A 20,765-nucleotide genomic window follows, 5' to 3' on the forward strand; every position below is an offset into this window, starting at 1 on the left:
TGGGTTGATGTTGAATCTGCAAGTATAATCTGCACTCAGTGGGGGTCCATGTCATTGGTCCGACAGCCCATTGGTCCGACATCCCATTAGTCCGACAGTCCGCGGTACTGAACAGCTCCCGGCGGGTGTATTTCTACCTTGATGGTTGGACCGGCTCTGGGTCAGCTGGGAAAGGCTTGAGGCAGAGCAGGCTCACAGCTTATGTGTTTGTCACTTTCTTTTTCATTTTAACCCACACCATGATCTTTTCCAAACCCTAACCAAATGGTTTTTGTGCCTAAACCTAACCAGACCTTAACCACAGGGAATCATGATGATTTCGGAACAACGGGACTTCAGAACAATGGGTTTAATATGGTCGGAATAATGGGATGTCGGACCAATGGGCAGTTCCCCTCAGTGGCGTCCTTCACACCGCGCACTGTGAAATGCTTAATGGGACTATAGAGCTAAACATGATCAGACAGATAAGTTAATACTGATCACTGTTACAGTATGCCACGACCAGTACTACTCGTCTTGGCTGGTTGTTGCACCTATGGACTTAGACTGCCAAGTAACAGTGAGTCTCTGCCCTCTGACTGGGATTTAGCCTGAGAACACAGAGCTGGGCTCAGCCTCGTGGTGACACAGCACAACACTGGCCACGAAGCCCAAAAGCTCATTACAAAGTGCAGTGGACTATGGTCACTGACAAGCTGGGGTTCTAATGAGTGTTCATTTAACATGTCATACATGTGGAAAATGCTACAGTGGTACGCCAACGACTGATTGTTATATCTTTTAGTGTTAGATGGGTGGGTGGGTGGGTGGATGGATAGATAGATAGATAGATAGATAGATAGACAGATAGATAGATAGATAGATAGATAGATAGATAGATAGATAGATAGATAGATAGATAGATAGATAGACCCCCTCCTGTGCTCTGCTGCCAGCATGCTCCTGTAATCCCCCAGCAGCAGCATATGGACTCTGAAGCGCAGAGACACAGACACAGATACACTCAGGACTTAGAAATATGATTCATTTCTTTCCTCTCTCTAATCCCCAACAAACAAGCTGGTGGCCAGCCTGCTCCGGAGGCACACTGTAATCATGCCACAGGCTGCTGCCAGAGCTGACCGGCCCAGCCTCCCCTTCATCCCTTCCTCCCTCTTCCTCCCTCCTGCCTGCCTGCAGTCCATTTTCCTCTTAATCGATTCCTAATCCCAACGCCACCGAGCATACACGCGCTGAGCACACGCCCAAGCACACATACACACGCACACATATGTACAGACACGATCAAATACATATTAACACACACACACACATGCATACACATACAAACAGTCATTATCACTGGTTAACGTTTATCAGCTACAGACAAAAGACACATTTACACAGACGATGGCCCACACACACACACACACACACACACACAGTTAAAAAGATTTAATTTTTTTTGTGGTTGTTTTTTTTGTTTGGGTTGGAATAAAATGAAAAAGAAATCCATGATGAAACAGTTTAACTGAGTTCATTTCAGAGTAGAATTAAGAACAATTTTTGCTGTTGTCCAGGTAAAAATAGTGGCTAGAAACAGTATTTGTTGCCTGGTTTTGTTTGCTGTAATCACAGGTGTAGATTTCAGGGGACATGTCCCACTCAATACTGAGAACACGTGCATTTGTCCTCCACCAGTAAAAACATTAAGTGGTAGAGGACTTTTATTTTGACAAAATTACAGACATTTACACCAGAAATTGATGCAGTAAATACCCAATTTGGTGCATAAAAATTCACCAGAATGCAGGAAATTAAGTGCTCAATATTTTCTGGCTGAGAACCTCAAACCCTCGGTCATATGTGTCTCAACATGAAACCAAGCCTTGGCTGTAGATCATGTGTATAAGGAGTTTGTTTTGAATTTTCTTCACAGTTTTACAGCCCATTTTATATTTTCATAATGGATGTGTAGAGAGTGTTATATTCTGTCTGTTGTCACTAATTACAGTACCACCGAGTTGTATCCCTAAGGACTTTTTCCAGGTGTGCTTCATCACTTAAATATTATGACACAAAAGTACAGGGAGGTCTAGATCATCAGAGGAAAGTGTTGATGGTCAGTTTTATGTTCTTTATGAATCTAGAGTTTTAACTTTTTAAAAGTCCAGTGTGCAGGATTTAGGGGGATATATTGGCAGAAATGGAATATGATATTCAGAACTATGTTTTCATTAGTTTATAATCACCTGAAAATAAGAATTGTTGTGATTTTGTGAACCTAGAATGAGCTATTGATATTTACATGGAGTCCTCTCCCACAGAGTCTGCCATGTTGTTCTACAGTAGCCCAGAATGGACAAATCAAACAGTGGCTCTATTTAAGGCCATTGGCATTTTAGCATTTTTACATTAGCCTCCATATTTCTCCTACATGCTTGGCACACAGAGGAAGTTTCAATTCCATAACCTCACTGCTAGATGCCACTAAAGCCTACACACTAGAACTTTAAAGGGACAGTTCCACCTCAAATCAAAAATACTTATTTTTTCTCTTGAACTGCTTTTAATGAGATTGTTTTGAGTTGCAGAATGTTGGTGACATCGGCTGTAGAAATACCTGTCTTCTCTTGAATATTGTGGTGCTCAAATTTGGTGCTTTCAATCTGTGCGTGAGGCTAGCAGCTCGAGGCTATATTATTAGCAACTAATATAACACACCCCAACGTGCCCTTTGATCCCAGTTAAGCCAGTTTTCGAAGCAGCTGCAGATGGTTTCATGTTATGGTTTATATCAACTTTACAGGTATCTATAACAAGGGAGATCATGATTTAATTCTAAACCTATAAAGGTCGACTCTGGTGGGACTCGAACCCACAACCTTTGAATCACTTCTCTTGTGTTTAACTAGAAGTCCAATGCGCTATCCATTGCGCCACAGAGCCACACACTCCATACAGATGTGACAGTCTCTTTTAAGCAGACTTGATGTTGCTCTGACCTCATCACATATCAACGTTTGGTCATGGACTGATACGTGACATGATGAGATGTAACGTGCAAGGTACCCCGGGTGTGTTAGTCTTTTACGTTCCAGGATGCTGTGTCAGCTTCAGCCTGTTACAAAATACACTTTCGTTTGCACACAGTCTGCATTGATGTTTTTTTTCCTTCAACAAAAAACGTACATGATTTCGTTTAGCCAACACACATGGTTGGGTTTAGGTGACAAAAGCACAGTTTGGTTTAGGAAAAAATAACAGGGTTTGGCCTCAAATCTTGTGGGACGCGAACACCGGCCTCCTGGGTGAAGGTCAGTGGTTGTTGGAACCACCCAACCACCCTCCTTGGACATCTGTCGCCGTAACATGGGGTTGTTGTCCTGCTGACACCACCAGGCATCATTTAACAATATAGCAATCGGCTGTGTATCATACCGAGTGAAAGGACAGCTTTTTCCATCAGTATCTGACGCTGGAATTCACTGCCCAAATGCCGATATTATGCTTCTGAGTGAGAATGGACTGTCAGTGGAAGTTGCTGTCAGGCATGGATGCAGAGAGACATCCTTTCTGCCGATATGATATGCACTTTGTGACGCTATCAGCAACTGTAATATATAGAGCAATAGCCTCCATATACACACTTTCATCTGGGAGCATGCTGTTCAGTTACTGTGTGAATTTTAAGTCAAACCATGATGTTCTTTTTATCTAAATCTAACCACTTGCTTTTGTTCCCCTATCGGCCATTACCAACATGACAACAAAAACATGATAAATGTGTCCCTTTGTATTTCCTGTTGGAATATTTTGCAGTGTATGTGAATGACATCAGCTGACAGGAAGTAAACATGGACCCAAGCTGTTTCCTAGCAATGCAGTTCCAGGAAATGGTCTACTGTCAAATTATCATCAAATTGATCACACAACAAAAAAACAAAAAAAAAACAAAGTAATCACTCACATAAGTCATCAAATAAGATTTGTAATGGTCCAGTAAAGCTGCTAAATCACATAGTCCTGCAGTGTAAGTAGGTGTGAGTGATCTGCAGCTAGTAGTGGTAACAGGATCAGTATTACAGTATGAATGGATCAACCAGCCACTGTCAACCTCAGCATACACTTCTGCTAAGGGCTTTACTGCAGATTACAACTTAACACCTAGTTAATATCACTAATAGTAAAAGTCAGAGTTTAGAGCCACAGATTAATGATATGCTGGACTAAAACAGTTGTGTGGATTATGGGGGCATTTGGCGTCTGGTGCTGGTTGGAATATCAAATGTGATCGGAGATACTGAGTGAAGTTTTGTTGAGTGACAAGGCTTTTTTTCTCACAATTGCTCACTTTAAGATGCATGCATCAGTCACCTCTGAGCTGTTTGGGGGTTAAATGCCTTGCTCAGGGGCACCTGCTGTAAATATTAGATGTTAAAGGATGTGTGAGCAGTGTGTATTTTTCCAAACTGGCAACAAACTTTTTCCACATGTTCTCCCGATGTTTCCTCAGAGATTTCATGCCACTTTCTTGACGCATGTGACTCTTCTCTTCTGTCCCTGCACCCTTCCCTCATGCCACCTTCCCTCATCTGCCCCTTCCTTCGTGCCACCTCTCCCAGTGTGCCCCTTTTCCCCCTCCACTCCACCTCTCCTTGCAGTTTGTTATTCTTGCTGATCTAATTTAGAGAATGTCCCAAATCCTCTTAGTGTCCTGCTCCCTCAGCGCAACACTAAGTGAATTAGACAGGATTACTGTCTCCCTCTTCCTCCTCCTCCTCCTCCTTCCCGTCCTCCTCTTCCTCCACCTCCTCCTCCTCTTCTTCTTCTTCTCCGTGCTCTGTCCTCATCATCCCACTTGCCCCTATCTCTCCACTTGTATGTCCATCTTTCTCTGGACATTTCTCTTTTCATCGGCAGGATTAAAGCCTTCCCCCTGTCCAGATGACAAATTGGTTCCAATGTTCCCCCGGTGACAGATGCTCTCGCAGGCCCAGTGCATCATGGGACATAAAGTATCATTAGTTAAACTTTGACCTCTTGCAAATAAAAATAGAAAAAAAACTCTGACATAACACAGATGAAGTTCACCAAACACCAACATGGACAGCATGTACGGGGAGATGAAACTGTAAGTTAAAGGAAAACAGTGAAGAAGTAATGGTTCCTCTCTTTCTCTTTCTCTGCTGTTTCTCTCTACATTTTACAAAAATACCAAAGGTGGAGTGCTGGAAAAGAGCAATGACAGAGCCATATTTCCTCATGGTATGACTCTCTCTATACATGACCTTTAAACAGCAGGACAGACGAACCCCAGGTCCAGTCAGGCCGTCCAGTTCCAGTGCAGTGCCAGTGTGATGTAGTTTAATCTATAGTTTGGCTCTCCCAGTTTCACCCTGATCTCTGCTGTTCCAACACAGGGTCAATTAAAGATCCCGAGTGCTCACCAGGACAAAAACACTGTGATGTAATTTTGTTTATCTCAGATTATTTTTTCTGTTGTTTGTTCTGGAGTTCATGTTACCATCCAGGATTCACACAGGCCAGAATACTGTTTAAATAATTTGAATTTTGTACACATTTATTTTATTTTTTATTTTTTTATAGGGACGATGCAATGTAACATCGTTCCAATACAGAGTATGGGACTGATGTGTTGCACAGACAGTTAGCTATTGCTAATTTTTAACTCTTATTCCTAGTTGGGCTTTTTCTGTTTTCAAAATCGATGCCAAACTTCCCTCTGAAAAAGTCAAGAATTGAGACACAGAGAACAAGGGTGTCAAACGAGATGAGATAGTAAAAGATACAAGTAAATGAAAGGGTAAATCTAGAAATAGAAAGGTTCATCTAGACGTCAGCACACCCATAAAGAGTCACAAGACAAATCTGAGGGCCCATGAGACGATCAACACTGGAATTAGAGCTGTAAAAAAAAGTTTCCTCTAATTATTTCCATTTTTGTACCAAATTACGTGATAATTTACCACTTCAAGCCTCTAGAAAATTAAAACAAAGAGGGAGAATTACTCATTGAAAGAGGTTACAACTACTGGACATGTGCAGTCAGTGATGAGGGGCCACAAATAGACTTTACAGTAGCACTTAATAATAACCATCATTCATAAGAAGTAAAGTAAAGTAAACATAAATTAATGGATACTTTACTGTCAGAGACATTGAACCAATAAATAGTCATGTGTACTTATTATTAGTAATGCTTTAATTTACAGTATTTTAAGTTTATTGCTGCATACATTATATTAAATGTTTGGTAATTATTGCCAAATGATTGAAAACCTTTAAGAAATAATTTCAAAAACATGTGTAACATTACCATTAGATAGATAGATATTTGTAACACCTTTTCAATGGTTAATACTTTTTTTTTGTAAACCATCTGTGGAAACTGATCACACAGATAACAATATCTTGTTAAATGGTTAATAAATACTCTGTAGTGCACCTATAAATATTGCAACTTGATATCCAAATAATGTTTTTAGATATCTGATCCATCTTATAATAATATACAGATGTTCTATAAAAGATTTCTTTATGATTGACAAAGTATTTGGTGATTATTAACAAACACTTAATGTAGTATATTGAAATATTATAATGTGAGCAACAATAAAAAGCACAAATTATAGCATCACTAATGCTTTACATTATTAATTATTATTTCAACATTTGATTACAGTTAATCAAGATCATGAGTTAAAAAATACATAAAAAGATAGGAATGTTTTTTTTTTTTTCTAATGATAAGTCAACTGTGAAACCATTCATAAATTACATTTTTCTTACATTCAGGGTGCAACGGCACTTTGAGTCCTTGTTAAAGTCAGTGACCTTATTTTATTTTGACTGATGTTGTAACTGACCATTTTACATTGCTACTCTTATAGATACACCCCAAAGTAGCTATATTATATTTTACATTTTATACTTGACTGTACATTTGCTGATTGTAATGAGCACCTACATTAAACACATGCAACAATGTGGAGGTAACTTCATTGTATTTTATCTATTTATCTATTATATGAACATTGATAACATATGTTTGTAAGCCATAACTTGTTGACTCTATCAGCCTAATCTAAAGTTCAGTCTTGTTTTCTTCCTTTCTTGTTCTAGATAAAAGTGGACCCTTTTTTAATTTTACTCACTGTGCCAAAAACATTTCTTTCAAACGTTAGCAGTACATGTGTGAAATGACAATTTTCCAAGTTCATACAAAGTATGACAGCTAGCAGGTTTTTGTTTTCTTCAATGATCATTCTGCATTGCTCAATAAGATTTTTACTTATTTTTATTATTACTATCATGTGTAATAATATTTGCTGTTTTCTTTGTCTGACTCACTGCAAGGTGAATACATCTTTCACCTCCTGCCAAATTGTTTTACACATGTGTTTTTCTTGCAGAGCTCCACTTTGTCAAACACTTTCCTGCATTTAGAGCATCAGGCCTTTATATTGTTCAATCCCCCCTTTTAATGTAAACCCCTACATATCTTCATCCCCCCTCTCAGTCATCCTGTACTCCTCTTTCTTTGTCTCAGTCTATCTTTTCTTCTCTCTCCTCCTCATCCTCTCTTCATCAGCAGGCCATCTGAACCACCCCCCCTCCTCCCCATCTCCTCCCTCACTTTCAGTAATTCCAGCGTTGCCTCTCCTGCTAGCTGGCGTAGCTCGCCCTAATCCAGCTCTGACCTCAATCCCGTGATGTAACCGATCATGTGATGTGGGGAGAAAGAGGGAGAGAAATAGAAAAGAGAGGAGAGGAGAGGTAGAGAGGGAGGAACAGGGGACGTAAAGTGGGGAAACATGGTCTAATCCTTGATGCTGGAGCCACAGACCAATCACAAACTGATGGAGGGTGGAGTGTGTGTGTATGTGTGTGTGTGTGTGGGGGGGGGGGGTCAGGGGGTGCCTCCATTAAGTTACAAAATATTAGTCAGACACGCACTGATGCACTCACACACACATACCAGCACACACAGGCACGTAGGAGCACACACACACACATACACACCCCTTCTGGAAACAACAAGTCAACATGTTTGTTCCATCTCTGTCACTCTGTGGCTATTTACATACCAGTTTGTTTGTGTACTGCTGACAACAAACACATCGATCACTTTGTTTATGACTGACAGGCACCTTCACACCCACATAAATATATTTACTGCACAACATTATTGTATATATGCATTCCTACACCCTTTGTTCAGAAGAAATGTAGTTTTCTATGAACCAAACTACTGGAATAAAAGTTAAAATCTGTTTCATATCTCGCATAATTTGCATACATTAGTTTTTGGATTTAAATAACAGGGCTCTTAAAAACAGTGGCCATATGGCTGATCTGATACAGAGTACATAATATACTGTACAGTTTAAAATGTCACTGAACTTATCCATATCTTGACTTTTACCCCGACTTTAAGAGCATGTTTATTCTTTACTGTAAGAAGTGAAATATGACCGAGCTGACTATTATTACATTGCACTGTCATTTTCAAATGCTTTAACACTATTGTCAATTTGTGTGTAAAAAAATCAGTAAATAATGTTCATAAATATAAAATAAAATAAAATAAAACAAAAGTAGAATAAAATATAATAAAATAAAATAAAACAAAAATAGAATAAAATGAAATAAAATAAAATAAGATAAAATAAAACAAAAATTAGAATAAAATAAGATAAAATGAAATAAAAATGGAATAAAATAAAAAAAAATGAAATGAAATAAAAAATAAAATAAAACAAAAGTAGAATAAAATTAAAATGTCACTAAACTAAAAGACACCGGAAGCCCTTTCTACTACCTGTGTTTTTTCCTTAATTATTTTCAACAGATGTTATTTATTATGTCATAAGTATACGATAACAACATAATATCTCAAAATTATGGCATGGCATTAAAACGACTTAATAATGGGAATTATAAACCATCAATATAATCTGAGTTAAAGTTATATGTTTGTTTGGCTCATAAAGCAGCAGGAGATGTCTTACTGACTTTCATCAGCTGAAATGACTTTTCATATTGGGGTAAGACAGCTGTCAAACACATAATAATACATATATGTTCACAGTAATACTTTTTTTGAAGGACTTGTTTTTCAGTGTCACAGGGTAGTTTCCTCCACCATTACGGTCTAAATTTAACTCAAGATTTAAAGACATATTTGTTGTCAAACAGTATTTCAGTTTCAGTTTTCAGTTTTCAGTGTTGTGTGTCTTATGTAATTCTATAAGTGGTCGTTAGGGGGAGCTGTGGAGCGAAAACACATAATGACAAACAGAGCGAGTATCCAGAGACTCGTGTATGTTCTCCTCTGTTCCCTCCCCTCTTATTTCTGGTGGCAGTGTGACTACAGAAGCACATGGCCTGCGAGACACAGGCCAGCACACACACCCACAACCACACCAGCCCACTTACACACACACGCACACACACACACACACACACACTGGCACAGCAACACATCAAACAGCCATACAAATGAAAAACTTTGGAATGACAGCAAATGAATCAAATAGGTCCAATCATGCTCACACTGGCTCACCTAAAGTCCCTGGCCACCCTCTCCACAGCAGTAGCTCGGTCCATAGGGACTTTAGTTGAAAACTGGAGGGTTGGTGGTTCAAGTCCCTGTCTAGACAAAATATGAATTGTGGACTGGTAGCTGGAGAAGTGCCAGTTCACCTCCTAGGCACTGCCGAGCTAGGTACCAAACCTCCAATACACATGTTTGTGTATCTCAGGCCTGTGTGTGTATGACAACATAGTGAAAAAACTGAATTTACCCCAAGGGCTATATAAAGTTTATCTTCTTCTTCTTCCAATAAAAAGGTATTTTGCTTTTTGTTCCTTCACTGTGCAGAATGATGTACTTCATGTGCAGAGTTTGATGCTAAAAATCTAATGTTTTATCTGAACAGAGAAAGTACATGGGTGGGAAATGACATCACAACTAATTAGGAAAAAGCAGCAACCTCTGAGGCTGAAAAATTAAACAACTGTGAAAGAAAACAATTCCCCATTCCCGTGAAGCTCAGTACCAGATTAATAAAAGTCCCGCGCCCCGAACCACACTCACATTGAACTGGGTTCTCTGTTCTTGAATGCAGCAGAATCTTTCACTGGCTGCACTCAATGCTGTTATGGTGAAAACATTCAATCACTGCTAGGTTAGGAAACATTTTAGCATGCTCCTTCCACCACCATAAAACCTCAAAAGGATCCTCCTTAGGTGTCTTGAACTCGATGTACGCTGCCACCTCATCCCCGGGCTGCAAAGTGTCATGGCTGGAGTCCTCCACATCGGTGACAAATGTGACAGTGGGGTCAAAGGTTCCACTTGTGTCACTGAATTTCAAAATAAAATGAATTGCAGCTTGATAATATTGATTCAGATGTCACAATATTACACATATACTGCAGCTTTTTCAATTGTTTTATTCTGAAAAATAAAAAATATATTTGAAGTAAACATGCTGATGTTAAATTTTTGTTTCTGTGACCTTTAAAGACCATAAAATAGTTATGTGCCAACCAACCCTGGCCTCCCCTAGTTTTGGCACAATGACTAGCTCACCATTTCATGTCATGAGAAAAAGTCTTGACCCTAGCACGTTCATACAGAGTAGTGACCTTAACAGCCTACTTCAGGCATCAAGAACTGGAGACGACCATCACCAGTGACATTTAATTAAAAAACTTTTCTACTGAATTTACAGGAAGTAGAATCACACACTGTACAATTAGTTTTGCCCACAAACTCTGGATCAGAGACACAAACAAAATTTTTCCAAACACTGAATCAGATGAGTACATGACATAGCTTTACGTGTTTTGGCAACTTTTAGCTTGTTGTTTTGGTTTCCTGCACATAAACTGTGATTATGTCTTTCAGCTCTCATCATTACACGCTGTATGTAACCAAACAGCATGTACCATCAGTGTTTCATTAATAGCTACAGTGTATGTGTGTGTGTGTGTGTGTGTGTGTGTGTGTCTCCACTGAACCCTGCTGTGTTGCTAGTTCACTACCAGGTTGTGCTAATGGCTGAACATATTTAATCCCTGGGAGCAGTGCCCAACTCCCTGCACACCCCCACCCACGGGTCCCCCAGCCCTCCCACTTGCCATGTCTCTTTGTGCACTAGTACACTACATTAATCTCAGTGGTGCGCTCATCTAGCCTGAACCCGCTCACCCCCCTCTGCCCTCGCCCCTCCCACCATGACCACAATCACACACACACACACACACACACACACACAAAAGATGCCCCCATGTCTTTTCTAGTGTCTGTCAATCATCTCACCTGTGTAGGACCGTTTTTCCAAACAGCGATTTCCTGCTGTGATTCGCCAGGTGTGAGGAGGTGTGAAAGTAAGACTCAACCTTTTTCATTCGTCACTTTTTTTCATGCACCATCATCAAATGCCTGCAAGGAGAGACTGTCAGAAGACTTTTGAGTGCGGCCATGTGAGACAAGTTTACGCACTTCTGCCTTCATATGTGTTTGAACAACACTTCAAATAAACTACTTTATGTCAAGCATACCCTTCAGCCTTCAGAGCAACAATTTTCGTAGCTCCCCACAGTCTGATAATCATGTCGACTTAATGCTGTAACTGCCGAGCATTTCAGGGTGGTAAAGTCATCTGAGTTTCTGAAGATCTCCTCCTATAATATTTACATTATTATTTTCTGCATTTTTTGCACGTACAACTGACTGAAACACCATCAGTGCCTTTGAGGAGAGACTGTCTGAGGCCACATCCACACCCACTTCTTTTAAAAAAGGTTTTTTTAAAACAATCTCCATGCACACAAGTGTTTTAGCACTGTGCCAAAAATACTGCCCATACTAACACACCTGAGAACACATATCACATGATGACTGGATATGGGGCGTGTCTATGTAAACAGAAAGCAGATTGTCTACTCTGCAGGTGATTACTTAGTATGGTTGAGCTTATTGTTGTTAGAATGACCTGTTCATATCCGCATACTGAGCAGGTCCTCTTCCACAGATTTCACCATGTTGATTCTACAGTGGCCCAGAAGGGACAAATCAGACACTAGCTCTAGACAGTAGGGATAAGTGAGTGATATCTATCTGTATCTGTTAAACCAACTAAATTCCAAGTGTCTGTATCCGTACTTTAAACTACTATGATTGAAACCAGATGTGGAGGTGACTTTAATCTAGAAATGGGAGGGGCTTAACAAGAAGCTGGTGTTTTAAACCTGAAAATGATATGGGTTGATCAGAAGGTTCTATATTTATTGTATATTTGAAAAATATTTACAGAACAATCTCAGAATTGAGCGTCCAGTAATTTTTGATCACATCACAAGAGTAAGTATTAGTCATGTACAGGGCAAAAAGCAAAGTATTGCAAGAAAATGTACAAAAGTTGTTTGTTTTTATTTCAGAAGTTGAGGAGCATAGAAGGAAATTTCACTTTAAGCACCAGTTTGCAACTTCTGAGGCTAAAAATTAAAGCCATTGCGGAAGAAACCTGCCGAAATCTGACATTTATTTAAACAAGGACCAAAAAAACTTGAACATTTAAAGGAATATCTGCCCATTTTATAAACAGGACATTTTTAATTCGTTGAAGAAAATTTCACTTTGAGCACCTGTTTGCATAAACTACATTAAAGCAGATGTGTACTTTGATGGTTGGCATCAAAATATGGAATTTTCTACAGAATAATATGAAGAAAGACAATAAAAATAAGACAACATGAAGCTTTTTGGTCATTGAATGTGTGTTGGAGTTGTTTTGATTTTCAGATCTGATTGTTGTGTGTTAGCATGAGTAAAACAAAAGAGATTGATCACAGCTATCCAAACGAGGATTTTCTTGCATCATAAGCACGGATACTGACACATTTACTACCGGGGCATAAATATAGACAGTGCAGACAGTGCAAACGCAAACTTCCTTACACCACTGATTTACTAAGAAGAGACTTGTACTTGTAAAAAGCACATTTGGCTCAACTCTACTAGACAGGGCCATTCGCATTTTCACAACGGCCACCATAGTCTCTTACATGTTCAGCACACAAGAGAAGTTTCAGCAAGGTGCGATCTGCAACTTCACCACTAGGTGCCACTAAATCTTATACACTCGACCTTTAAACCTGTGTCTCTGTCTTCCCCTGTTCCTCCACACCAACTGCACTCATGAATTTATGTCTGGTTCAGCCACATAAAGAACCTCAGCAACTCCTCATTTCTCTGACTTTGTGTTAACTACGACCCCCATCCATCCACCCAGCATGTATTGTACATCTACATCCTTCCTCCTTCTTCCCCTTCTGTCCCTCTCTGGGTCTGTAAGCTCCCCCCACCCGGTGCCCAAACACACACACACACACACACACACACACACACACTGTACCAGTTGTGTACTAATCTGGGGTTGACCTCTCAACCCGCCCCCCACCTTCCCCCAACACACACATCTCTCTTCCTCAGCATCCGTCCACCTCTCTCTTCCACCCACACCCCATCTCTCCATCTCTCCTCACCCCCACCACCCCCCTTCTACCAATCCCAGCACTGTGTTAATCTGGTGCTGGTCTGACGGTCAGCACTTTGAGCAGCAGACAGACAGATTGGCTTTAATCCCCTGAGTGCCACAGATGGAGCGCCACTACGCAGACCTTGGGGAAGGCGAACGCACAGTCGTGCACACACACACACACACACACACACGGACAAAGACACACAATTAGACACAGATAACTATGCACATACTCTCTCTGTAGATGGAGGAACATGTACGCTCCATTATATGTTCAGCAATTAGGGCTTCTAATGAGTGGTCACATCATCACAGTCTCATGTGATGCTCCAATGTGGAAGCACACGTGTCCCATGATTTTCATGAATGCGGCAATGAACACTTTGAAAACAAACAGAGAGGCTGATGTTGCAATCACAAGCTGAATAAAAGAGGAAGTCTTGATCTCTGGCTGCTGATGATAACACAATGTGGCAACTCACTTGGTAAAGTAACCACAGGCCCAACTTGGATTTTGCAAAACTAAATGGATGCAAGATAATGCAGTCATCATAGTTTATAATTATTAAGGCTTATTTAGAACAATAAAAGCCTGACGCTGCTGCTCACACACTGTACCAGGCTTTTCTCACAGTTTTTGGATCCAAATCCTGAAAGAAACAGTTCTTTGATATGCCGCCATGTAATCCTGCAGTTAGATTAGCTAAGTGTGAGCTGGCTTTTTTTTTTTTTAAATTTTAATCCAAAGAATAAAATCATTTCATGTATAATTATCTGGGTACCTATGTGAACCCAGTCAGTAGTTATCTGGGAAAATGTAGCCTGGGAGAAATGAGAAGAGATAAGATTATATGAATTATTACATGATTGGTAAGTTATTGGTTTACAACACTGGACTGTAAACGTAATCATATTGTATGTAGTAGTAACTGATACACCTTTGTAATGTAATACAAACATAACATGTCCTCAAGTGATTCCCAACTAGGGGTACTTACTGTACTTCAGCAGTCGTCAGCAGGTTTGTTGAGATATTTTTATGGGGTATATATTTGTGCTCAGGTGGAAAATAACACAGATGTAATGAGGCTGTTGTTTAGTTTATTTAATGTTAAAGAAACCAATAAAATAATTACAACAACTGTCATTTATGGACTCTTCTTTCCATATAAGATTGTATTGCTTTGACTGATTTGAATTGTCAATCAGAAGGGACTGAAATGTGATTCCTGAAACACAGAACTGGGTGGAAGCAACGCTGCTGACCCTCACCCTGATGTAGTTATTGACTGTGTACATGAGTGTGTGTGTTTGTGTGTCCACACCACTGTAGCTGTGCTGCCCATTCAAAACAACGGGATTAAAGGGGCTGGTGTTTGATTAGATGTTTGTTTGTCTATGTGTGTTTCATTATAATGAGTATAGCCGAGGCCACAGTGACATGGCTGAGTGTGTGTGTGTGTGTGTGTGTGTGTGTGTGTGTGTGTGTGTATGTGTGTGTTTCATTGTAATGAATATGGCTGAGGGCATGGCTTTATCCCTTTTAATCAAGGAAGTAGAAGGATGAAATGAAACACTGATGAGGGGAATGATGTCAAGCCAGAAAAAGATATTAATTGTAATGCTGGAGTCTCACGACTGTGTGTCTGTGTTTACGTGTGTCTGTTAAAGATGGCCACAAAACAGTTTTCCAGATCAAAACAGAAACAAAAATGTGCTGAGCTAGAATTTGTTAAATTTGACTTAAATTTAGTTTAATAGTCAGATGTGTAAATGAATTAGTTAATTGTATTTCATTGGCAGAATAACAAAGGCAGGATATGAAAAATACATTTAAGTTTAAAGTGTGTTTAAGAAGAAGAAAATCAAGGCCACAGGGGTTTAATAATACTGTTTTAATTTACTCCAAGCTAAGGAACAATTTAGTATCAGCAGCAGATCTGTTACTCAGTTTGAAGGAGTTGATATACCAACACAAACATGGTGCTTTACTGCCATCTAGTGGTGCAACTGGCATCAGCATTCCCAAACATTTTCCTCAAGGAACCCCTTTTCTGTCATTGAGTAAACTGACAACCCTGGAATAAGTAACCTAGTTTATGGATATTTCATTTTATATTCAGTGCATAACAATAAAAGAAGAGACCAACTGTACAATTTACCCACATAGTGAACACAGTGACTGCAGGAAGTTGCAGCCAGAAGGTCCCACTGAGATATGAGATCTCTTTTCCAGGGAGTCCAGATCAAGACAGTGGCAAAATCAATATAATCAGTTTCATTTGAAAGAAAGAATAAAATAAACTATGTTAGTAAGTCACATTCAATATATGAAAGCAACACAAGGGGAAATAGTGGGAGAAAAGGGATGTACAGGCCATACCAGTGACATCCATACACTACACTCAGGTCAAGGAGTATATGAAGCAGAAGCAGCAACATGTTTTCTTTCAGGAGAGTTTTTAAAAGACTTTTAAAAGTGTTCAGTGAAGGGAGTGTCTAAGGTTTGGAGCTCGGTTCATGGCCACATTGTATAAGAAGAGAAAGCAGTTTTATCGAGCTCTGTGCTACGAAGCATCTGACTTTATTTCTCCTAAAATTACAAATTTAATCTCTTAATATTACGACTTTATTCACATAATATTAGGACTTTATTCTCTAATTCTGTCTCTAATCTCTAATTTTTTCTTTAACATGGCCCTAATCCTCCTGTGTTCTGTGCACATCCCAGGGACACAGAGATTTTCTTAAAAACAGTTTATATCTTGAATAATATCTAAGCTTTCGATATACAATTCTTCATAGAAATGAATGAAATCCCAAAATACAGGCCTACAGTATATATCATTTTAAAGTTTTCTGACACACCTTAAAATCACGAAGGCCTCAAAACGCCTGTGAAGTTTGGCGACCCCTTAGTTGGGATTGGGACCACCAGGTAGGGAAAGATGATGATTTAAGATAATAGGTTATGGGAAAGGAACCTAAAGGCAATAATGTGCCCTCAAGTCAGTGTATTTTCACAGTCTGGGAGGGTTTGTTTATGGTATGTGAACATGTCCAGGCTTGTTGCATTTCCTCCGAACCTCAAAATATTCAGTGCTTGCTTAATGATGTCAGAATATAAAAAAATCCTCTAGCTGCTCTTTGTTTATCGTGTTTTTGGTATAAATTTACAATCTTGGGGTTGTTTTTACCACTGCAATGGAATCTAGTTTTTGTCAATTCAGGCATGTTTCATTTTTTTGTCATGCAGTTTTAATTTCTGAACCACTTTCCGTGTAAACTCTGAGTTCAAAGTTCTTTCTCAATGCCAGCGCCACCAAAACAAATATATATGGTCTTTAAATACTCTATCAAAACCATCACCTTATTGTAAATTTCCTTTTAACTGGAAATACAACAGGAGTATTTATATTGAAATATCAGTGTAGGAAGAATAAAAGACACAGGAGTGTGTGTAACATCCATTTATTACCACCTTATATGACAAATCTGGAAATTACAAACATTGTTTAATTGAAACATTATCCTCAACATTTCAAAAAAAAGAAAAAGAAAATCAAATTGAGCAAAAAAAATAAAAATTAAGTTAAAAGGGTGACAAGTCAACCTGAGAAACGGTATACAGACGATCAACTGATCCGGAGGAAAAAAAAATAGAAGCAAAGGGGGGACGTATACAGAAAACATGACTAGTATTATCTGTCATGTAACACTGATTACAATACAATTTTCACATTTTAATCAGTTATTTTGTTTTTAAAAAAAATAATTTTCACACTTTGAGAGCTTTTGGTTTTGGAGAACGTTACAAACCTAAAAGGAACCTTTGTTATAAAAAGGTCCTGAATTTAAAAAAAATGAGCCACTGCTACAAAAGTATCTCTGACACCGTACTTGAGCTCTCAAGCTTTGGCTTTAAATAATTCAATGAAACCAATTTGAACACCACAAAAACAGGTGAGGTTAAACTCTTCTGTCAGTTAGGAAAAGAGTGTCTACAAGAGGATCAAACTTTGGTGCCAAAACGAGTCAGTAGCTTCACATTTCAGTAGAAAAAATTCTGTTCAATTCTGTGTTTTTTTTTTTTTTTTTTGTTCTCTGCAAGTGTTTTAATCTGATTTAGCCCCCCCATCTCTACATCATCCACAAATAGTTTGAAGTGAAAAACAAAAATCCTGTGCGTGAGACTCATTTGGAAGGAAAAAATAAACTTAACATGCTGAATGACAGCGATGATCATTATGGTAATCATAAATCAACTTCTTCAAAGATGCTGATGGACTGTATACAATATGCTGTGGCGATCAGAGCCAACACTCATGCAGACACATACAGGGACAGAAAATCCAGCCTCGGCCTTCATGAGGAGAGACCAACATTGTCGTCTCTGCGCATTTCTGAGTGAGGCGGGCGGAGGATAGAGAGCAGGGGGAGAGGACCGGGTAAGTTCTTCTAGCACCCTGCTGCAGAAAAGAGACAAGAGTCCCCCAGCAGACACATACCCATCCTCTCCTCCTGTCTGTCCCTTCCAAATTTGCATTGTTCTACTCCACAATTTTTTTCTTACTCTACCCACAAACCATCCTCTCCTCCTCAGAGGCCGATTAGAAACAGTGCAAACTAGGAGACGTGTGCTTGAGGAGATCTCATCACCAAAGAGTCGGTACATGCACAAAAAGAGAGTACCCTAGAAGTCTGCTGCCGAGAGCACTAAGAAAAACACGACTATACACTTTATCCATAATGTAATCAGTTTTCCTCTACACACTACTAACACGGGGAGGGAGAGGGGGAGGGAGCAGGGGAAGGGGAGAGGGACGGAGAGACAGACTGGTGAAGGAAGGGCAGGAAGAGGTAAAAAGGAGAAAGACCAAGAGGAGGCGTTTAAGCGCGTTCCCCACGGATACGACGTGCCAGCTGGATGTCTTTGGGCATGATGGTGACACGCTTGGCGTGGATGGCGCACAGGTTGGTGTCCTCAAACAGACCCACCAGGTAGGCCTCGCTGGCCTCCTGCAGAGAGGGAAAACAGGAAATGCAAAAGTTGTCAGTAGAGTTATATGTCGATTAAATGATATATCACTTTCATAATTTATTATGGCCAGTTGTCATTAGCTTAAACACTTGTTTAGTAATAAAAATTGTCAATAATTTAAGTGTAATGAAAATAGTAGTAAAAGCAGCCATTAGTCCCTGCATCTACAGACTTTTATGGATTCAGTGTGTGTAGATGTATTTAACTTAACTGTACATGAATATGATATTGTAAAGTGTACACTTGGGATGCAAAAATTAAGAATCATTAGCCATCTTTCAGTGCATAGAATGGATCTGTTTGTGAAAACAGACCTGCAGAGCTCCGATGGCTGCACTCTGGAAACGCAGATCGGTCTTGAAGTCCTGGGCAATTTCTCTCACCAGGCGCTGGAAGGGCAGCTTGCGGATCAGCAGCTCAGTGGACTTCTGGTAACGACGGATCTCACGCAGAGCCACAGTACCAGGCCTTTACGGTACATAAACAGTACATACGGTTTGAGAATTTGTTGTACTCCTTTGTTATTTGTTAACTTTTAATGTCTTTTTCTCCTATTATTTTGTCTCCATAATTAAAAGACATTATTTAGGATTTCTGTCTGGCCTAAAACAAATTGAAAACACATTTCTGGGAGCAGTTTTTACTCATCTCACCTGTAACGATGGGGCTTCTTGACACCACCAGTGGAAGGGGCGCTCTTACGAGCAGCCTTTGTGGCCAGCTGTTTACGTGGGGCTTTGCCTCCAGTGGACTTACGGGCAGTCTGCTTGGTACGGGCCATGGCTACTTGAGATCACCTGAGGAAGATGGGGAAGAAGGAAAATAACTCAGAGGCTTTGGTTTAATATAACATGCTTCATGGTCAAGAGTTCTCCTTTTAAATATTTTTTCTGATTTCCTGTACATTATTTACCTCGTTAGTCAGAAAGAAATGCAAACATGGTGACAGATATAAAGTAAAATATTGTGTTTATCACTGTATTTTGTTGGTTTGATACTCCTACAGTTTATGTGCTACCACTGCTGTGAAAGACACTTCCCATATAGTAACTGTCAGTCCTCTCAAATGCGCATAAAAAAACATAAATATTATATAATAATACCGGAGCATGCAAGTTGAATTAAGTTAACTTTTTGGTAAATAAACATACAAGACAATCTGTGTCACAATCTGCCCGACAAGCATCAATCAAACTTGAACGACGACACTATTGGCTGGTAGACCAATACGTATCTGAAAATAAAACATCTAAGCCAATCAGCATGCAGCGTCTTCAAAGTGGGCGGGCTCTACAACTGCCTTCCACTGTTGCTAGGCCCGCCCACCCCGCTCTGATGATGGCGGCGGTTTGATGCGCAAACGGGATAAAGACCCAGGGCAGAAGAGCAAAGGAGTAGCACCAAAACAACTTCAATTTTTCAAATAACCGCTGTTCCACCTTATCGGGAAATGTGAGAACAACATAGGAGACATTTCAAGGAACTCATAAAGAGGCGAAGGAGAGCTGTACGGTCCCTAACAGCTGCGTAGGACCGAGCTGAACCGGCGCATAATTTGAAACAGAATTTCCCCTCATCTCAACGGCTGCAGAAAAGACTGCATTTCACCGTCGCTTCGACAGCCGTGTTTGTTATTTTCCCACACGACGAAATAAGAGCTTTTTCGCTGTTAAATGCGCCCAGGAATGGAAAAAAATACAACTTAAAAAATCCAAAGTTCATTTACAACCACTTCGACACATTTTGAGAGGCTTACCGGCGGAAAAAGTGAGTAGAAGTCGTGAGAAATGTTTCGCTTGTCTCTATTTTCTTCTTCGTATCCACAATGGGAAGCAGCGTCCAGCGGGAAAATGGCCGCCGCGTCAATCATCTGTCCCACAATGCAACAGTGTTTACAGCATTTCTCCGGTTACTTTTATCAGTTTGACACATAAGTTCAGGTTACCGGTCAGCGCGAGGTGATTAGTTTGACTGCGTTTGTTAATATTTATCGATCAAGTCGGTGCTCGTACTGTTATCAGTAAATGTGAAATGTGTTTTTGGTGCGTTCATACTCCGTCTTTATTTTACTTTCAGTATGACTGTGACCAAACCAAACCCAAAGTTTGACATGTAAACATAATTTAAATACTTTTGGTGATTTTGGTTGGAAAGTGCCTCAATGT

At 39.7% G+C, this 20,765-nt stretch overlaps 1 protein-coding gene and 1 non-coding gene across 2 annotated transcripts; both read right to left on the bottom strand.

The window, feature by feature from the left end:
- Nucleotides 1–2,839: 2,839 nt before the first annotated feature.
- Nucleotides 2,840–2,931, bottom strand: trnar-ucu (transfer RNA arginine (anticodon UCU)). Its single transcript is given in 2 exon segments — nt 2,840–2,875; nt 2,895–2,931. It is a non-coding gene; the product is annotated as a tRNA-Arg (tRNA).
- Nucleotides 2,932–17,014: 14,083 nt separating this feature from the next.
- On the bottom strand, nt 17,015–20,494 carry LOC117259676 (histone H3.3A). Its single transcript, XM_033631272.2, has 4 exons — nt 20,357–20,494; nt 19,254–19,397; nt 18,915–19,068; nt 17,015–18,578 (listed from the first exon to the last, which is right to left on the bottom strand). Exons 2-4 carry the CDS (start codon nt 19,379–19,381, stop codon nt 18,450–18,452), a joined length of 411 nt encoding a protein of 136 aa, XP_033487163.1. The 5' UTR covers nt 19,382–19,397; nt 20,357–20,494; the 3' UTR covers nt 17,015–18,449.
- Nucleotides 20,495–20,765: the final 271 nt, after the last annotated feature.

The sequence above is a fragment of the Epinephelus lanceolatus genome, chromosome 4 (assembly GCF_041903045.1).
Source record: "Epinephelus lanceolatus isolate andai-2023 chromosome 4, ASM4190304v1, whole genome shotgun sequence".
NCBI lineage: Eukaryota > Metazoa > Chordata > Actinopteri > Perciformes > Serranidae > Epinephelus > Epinephelus lanceolatus.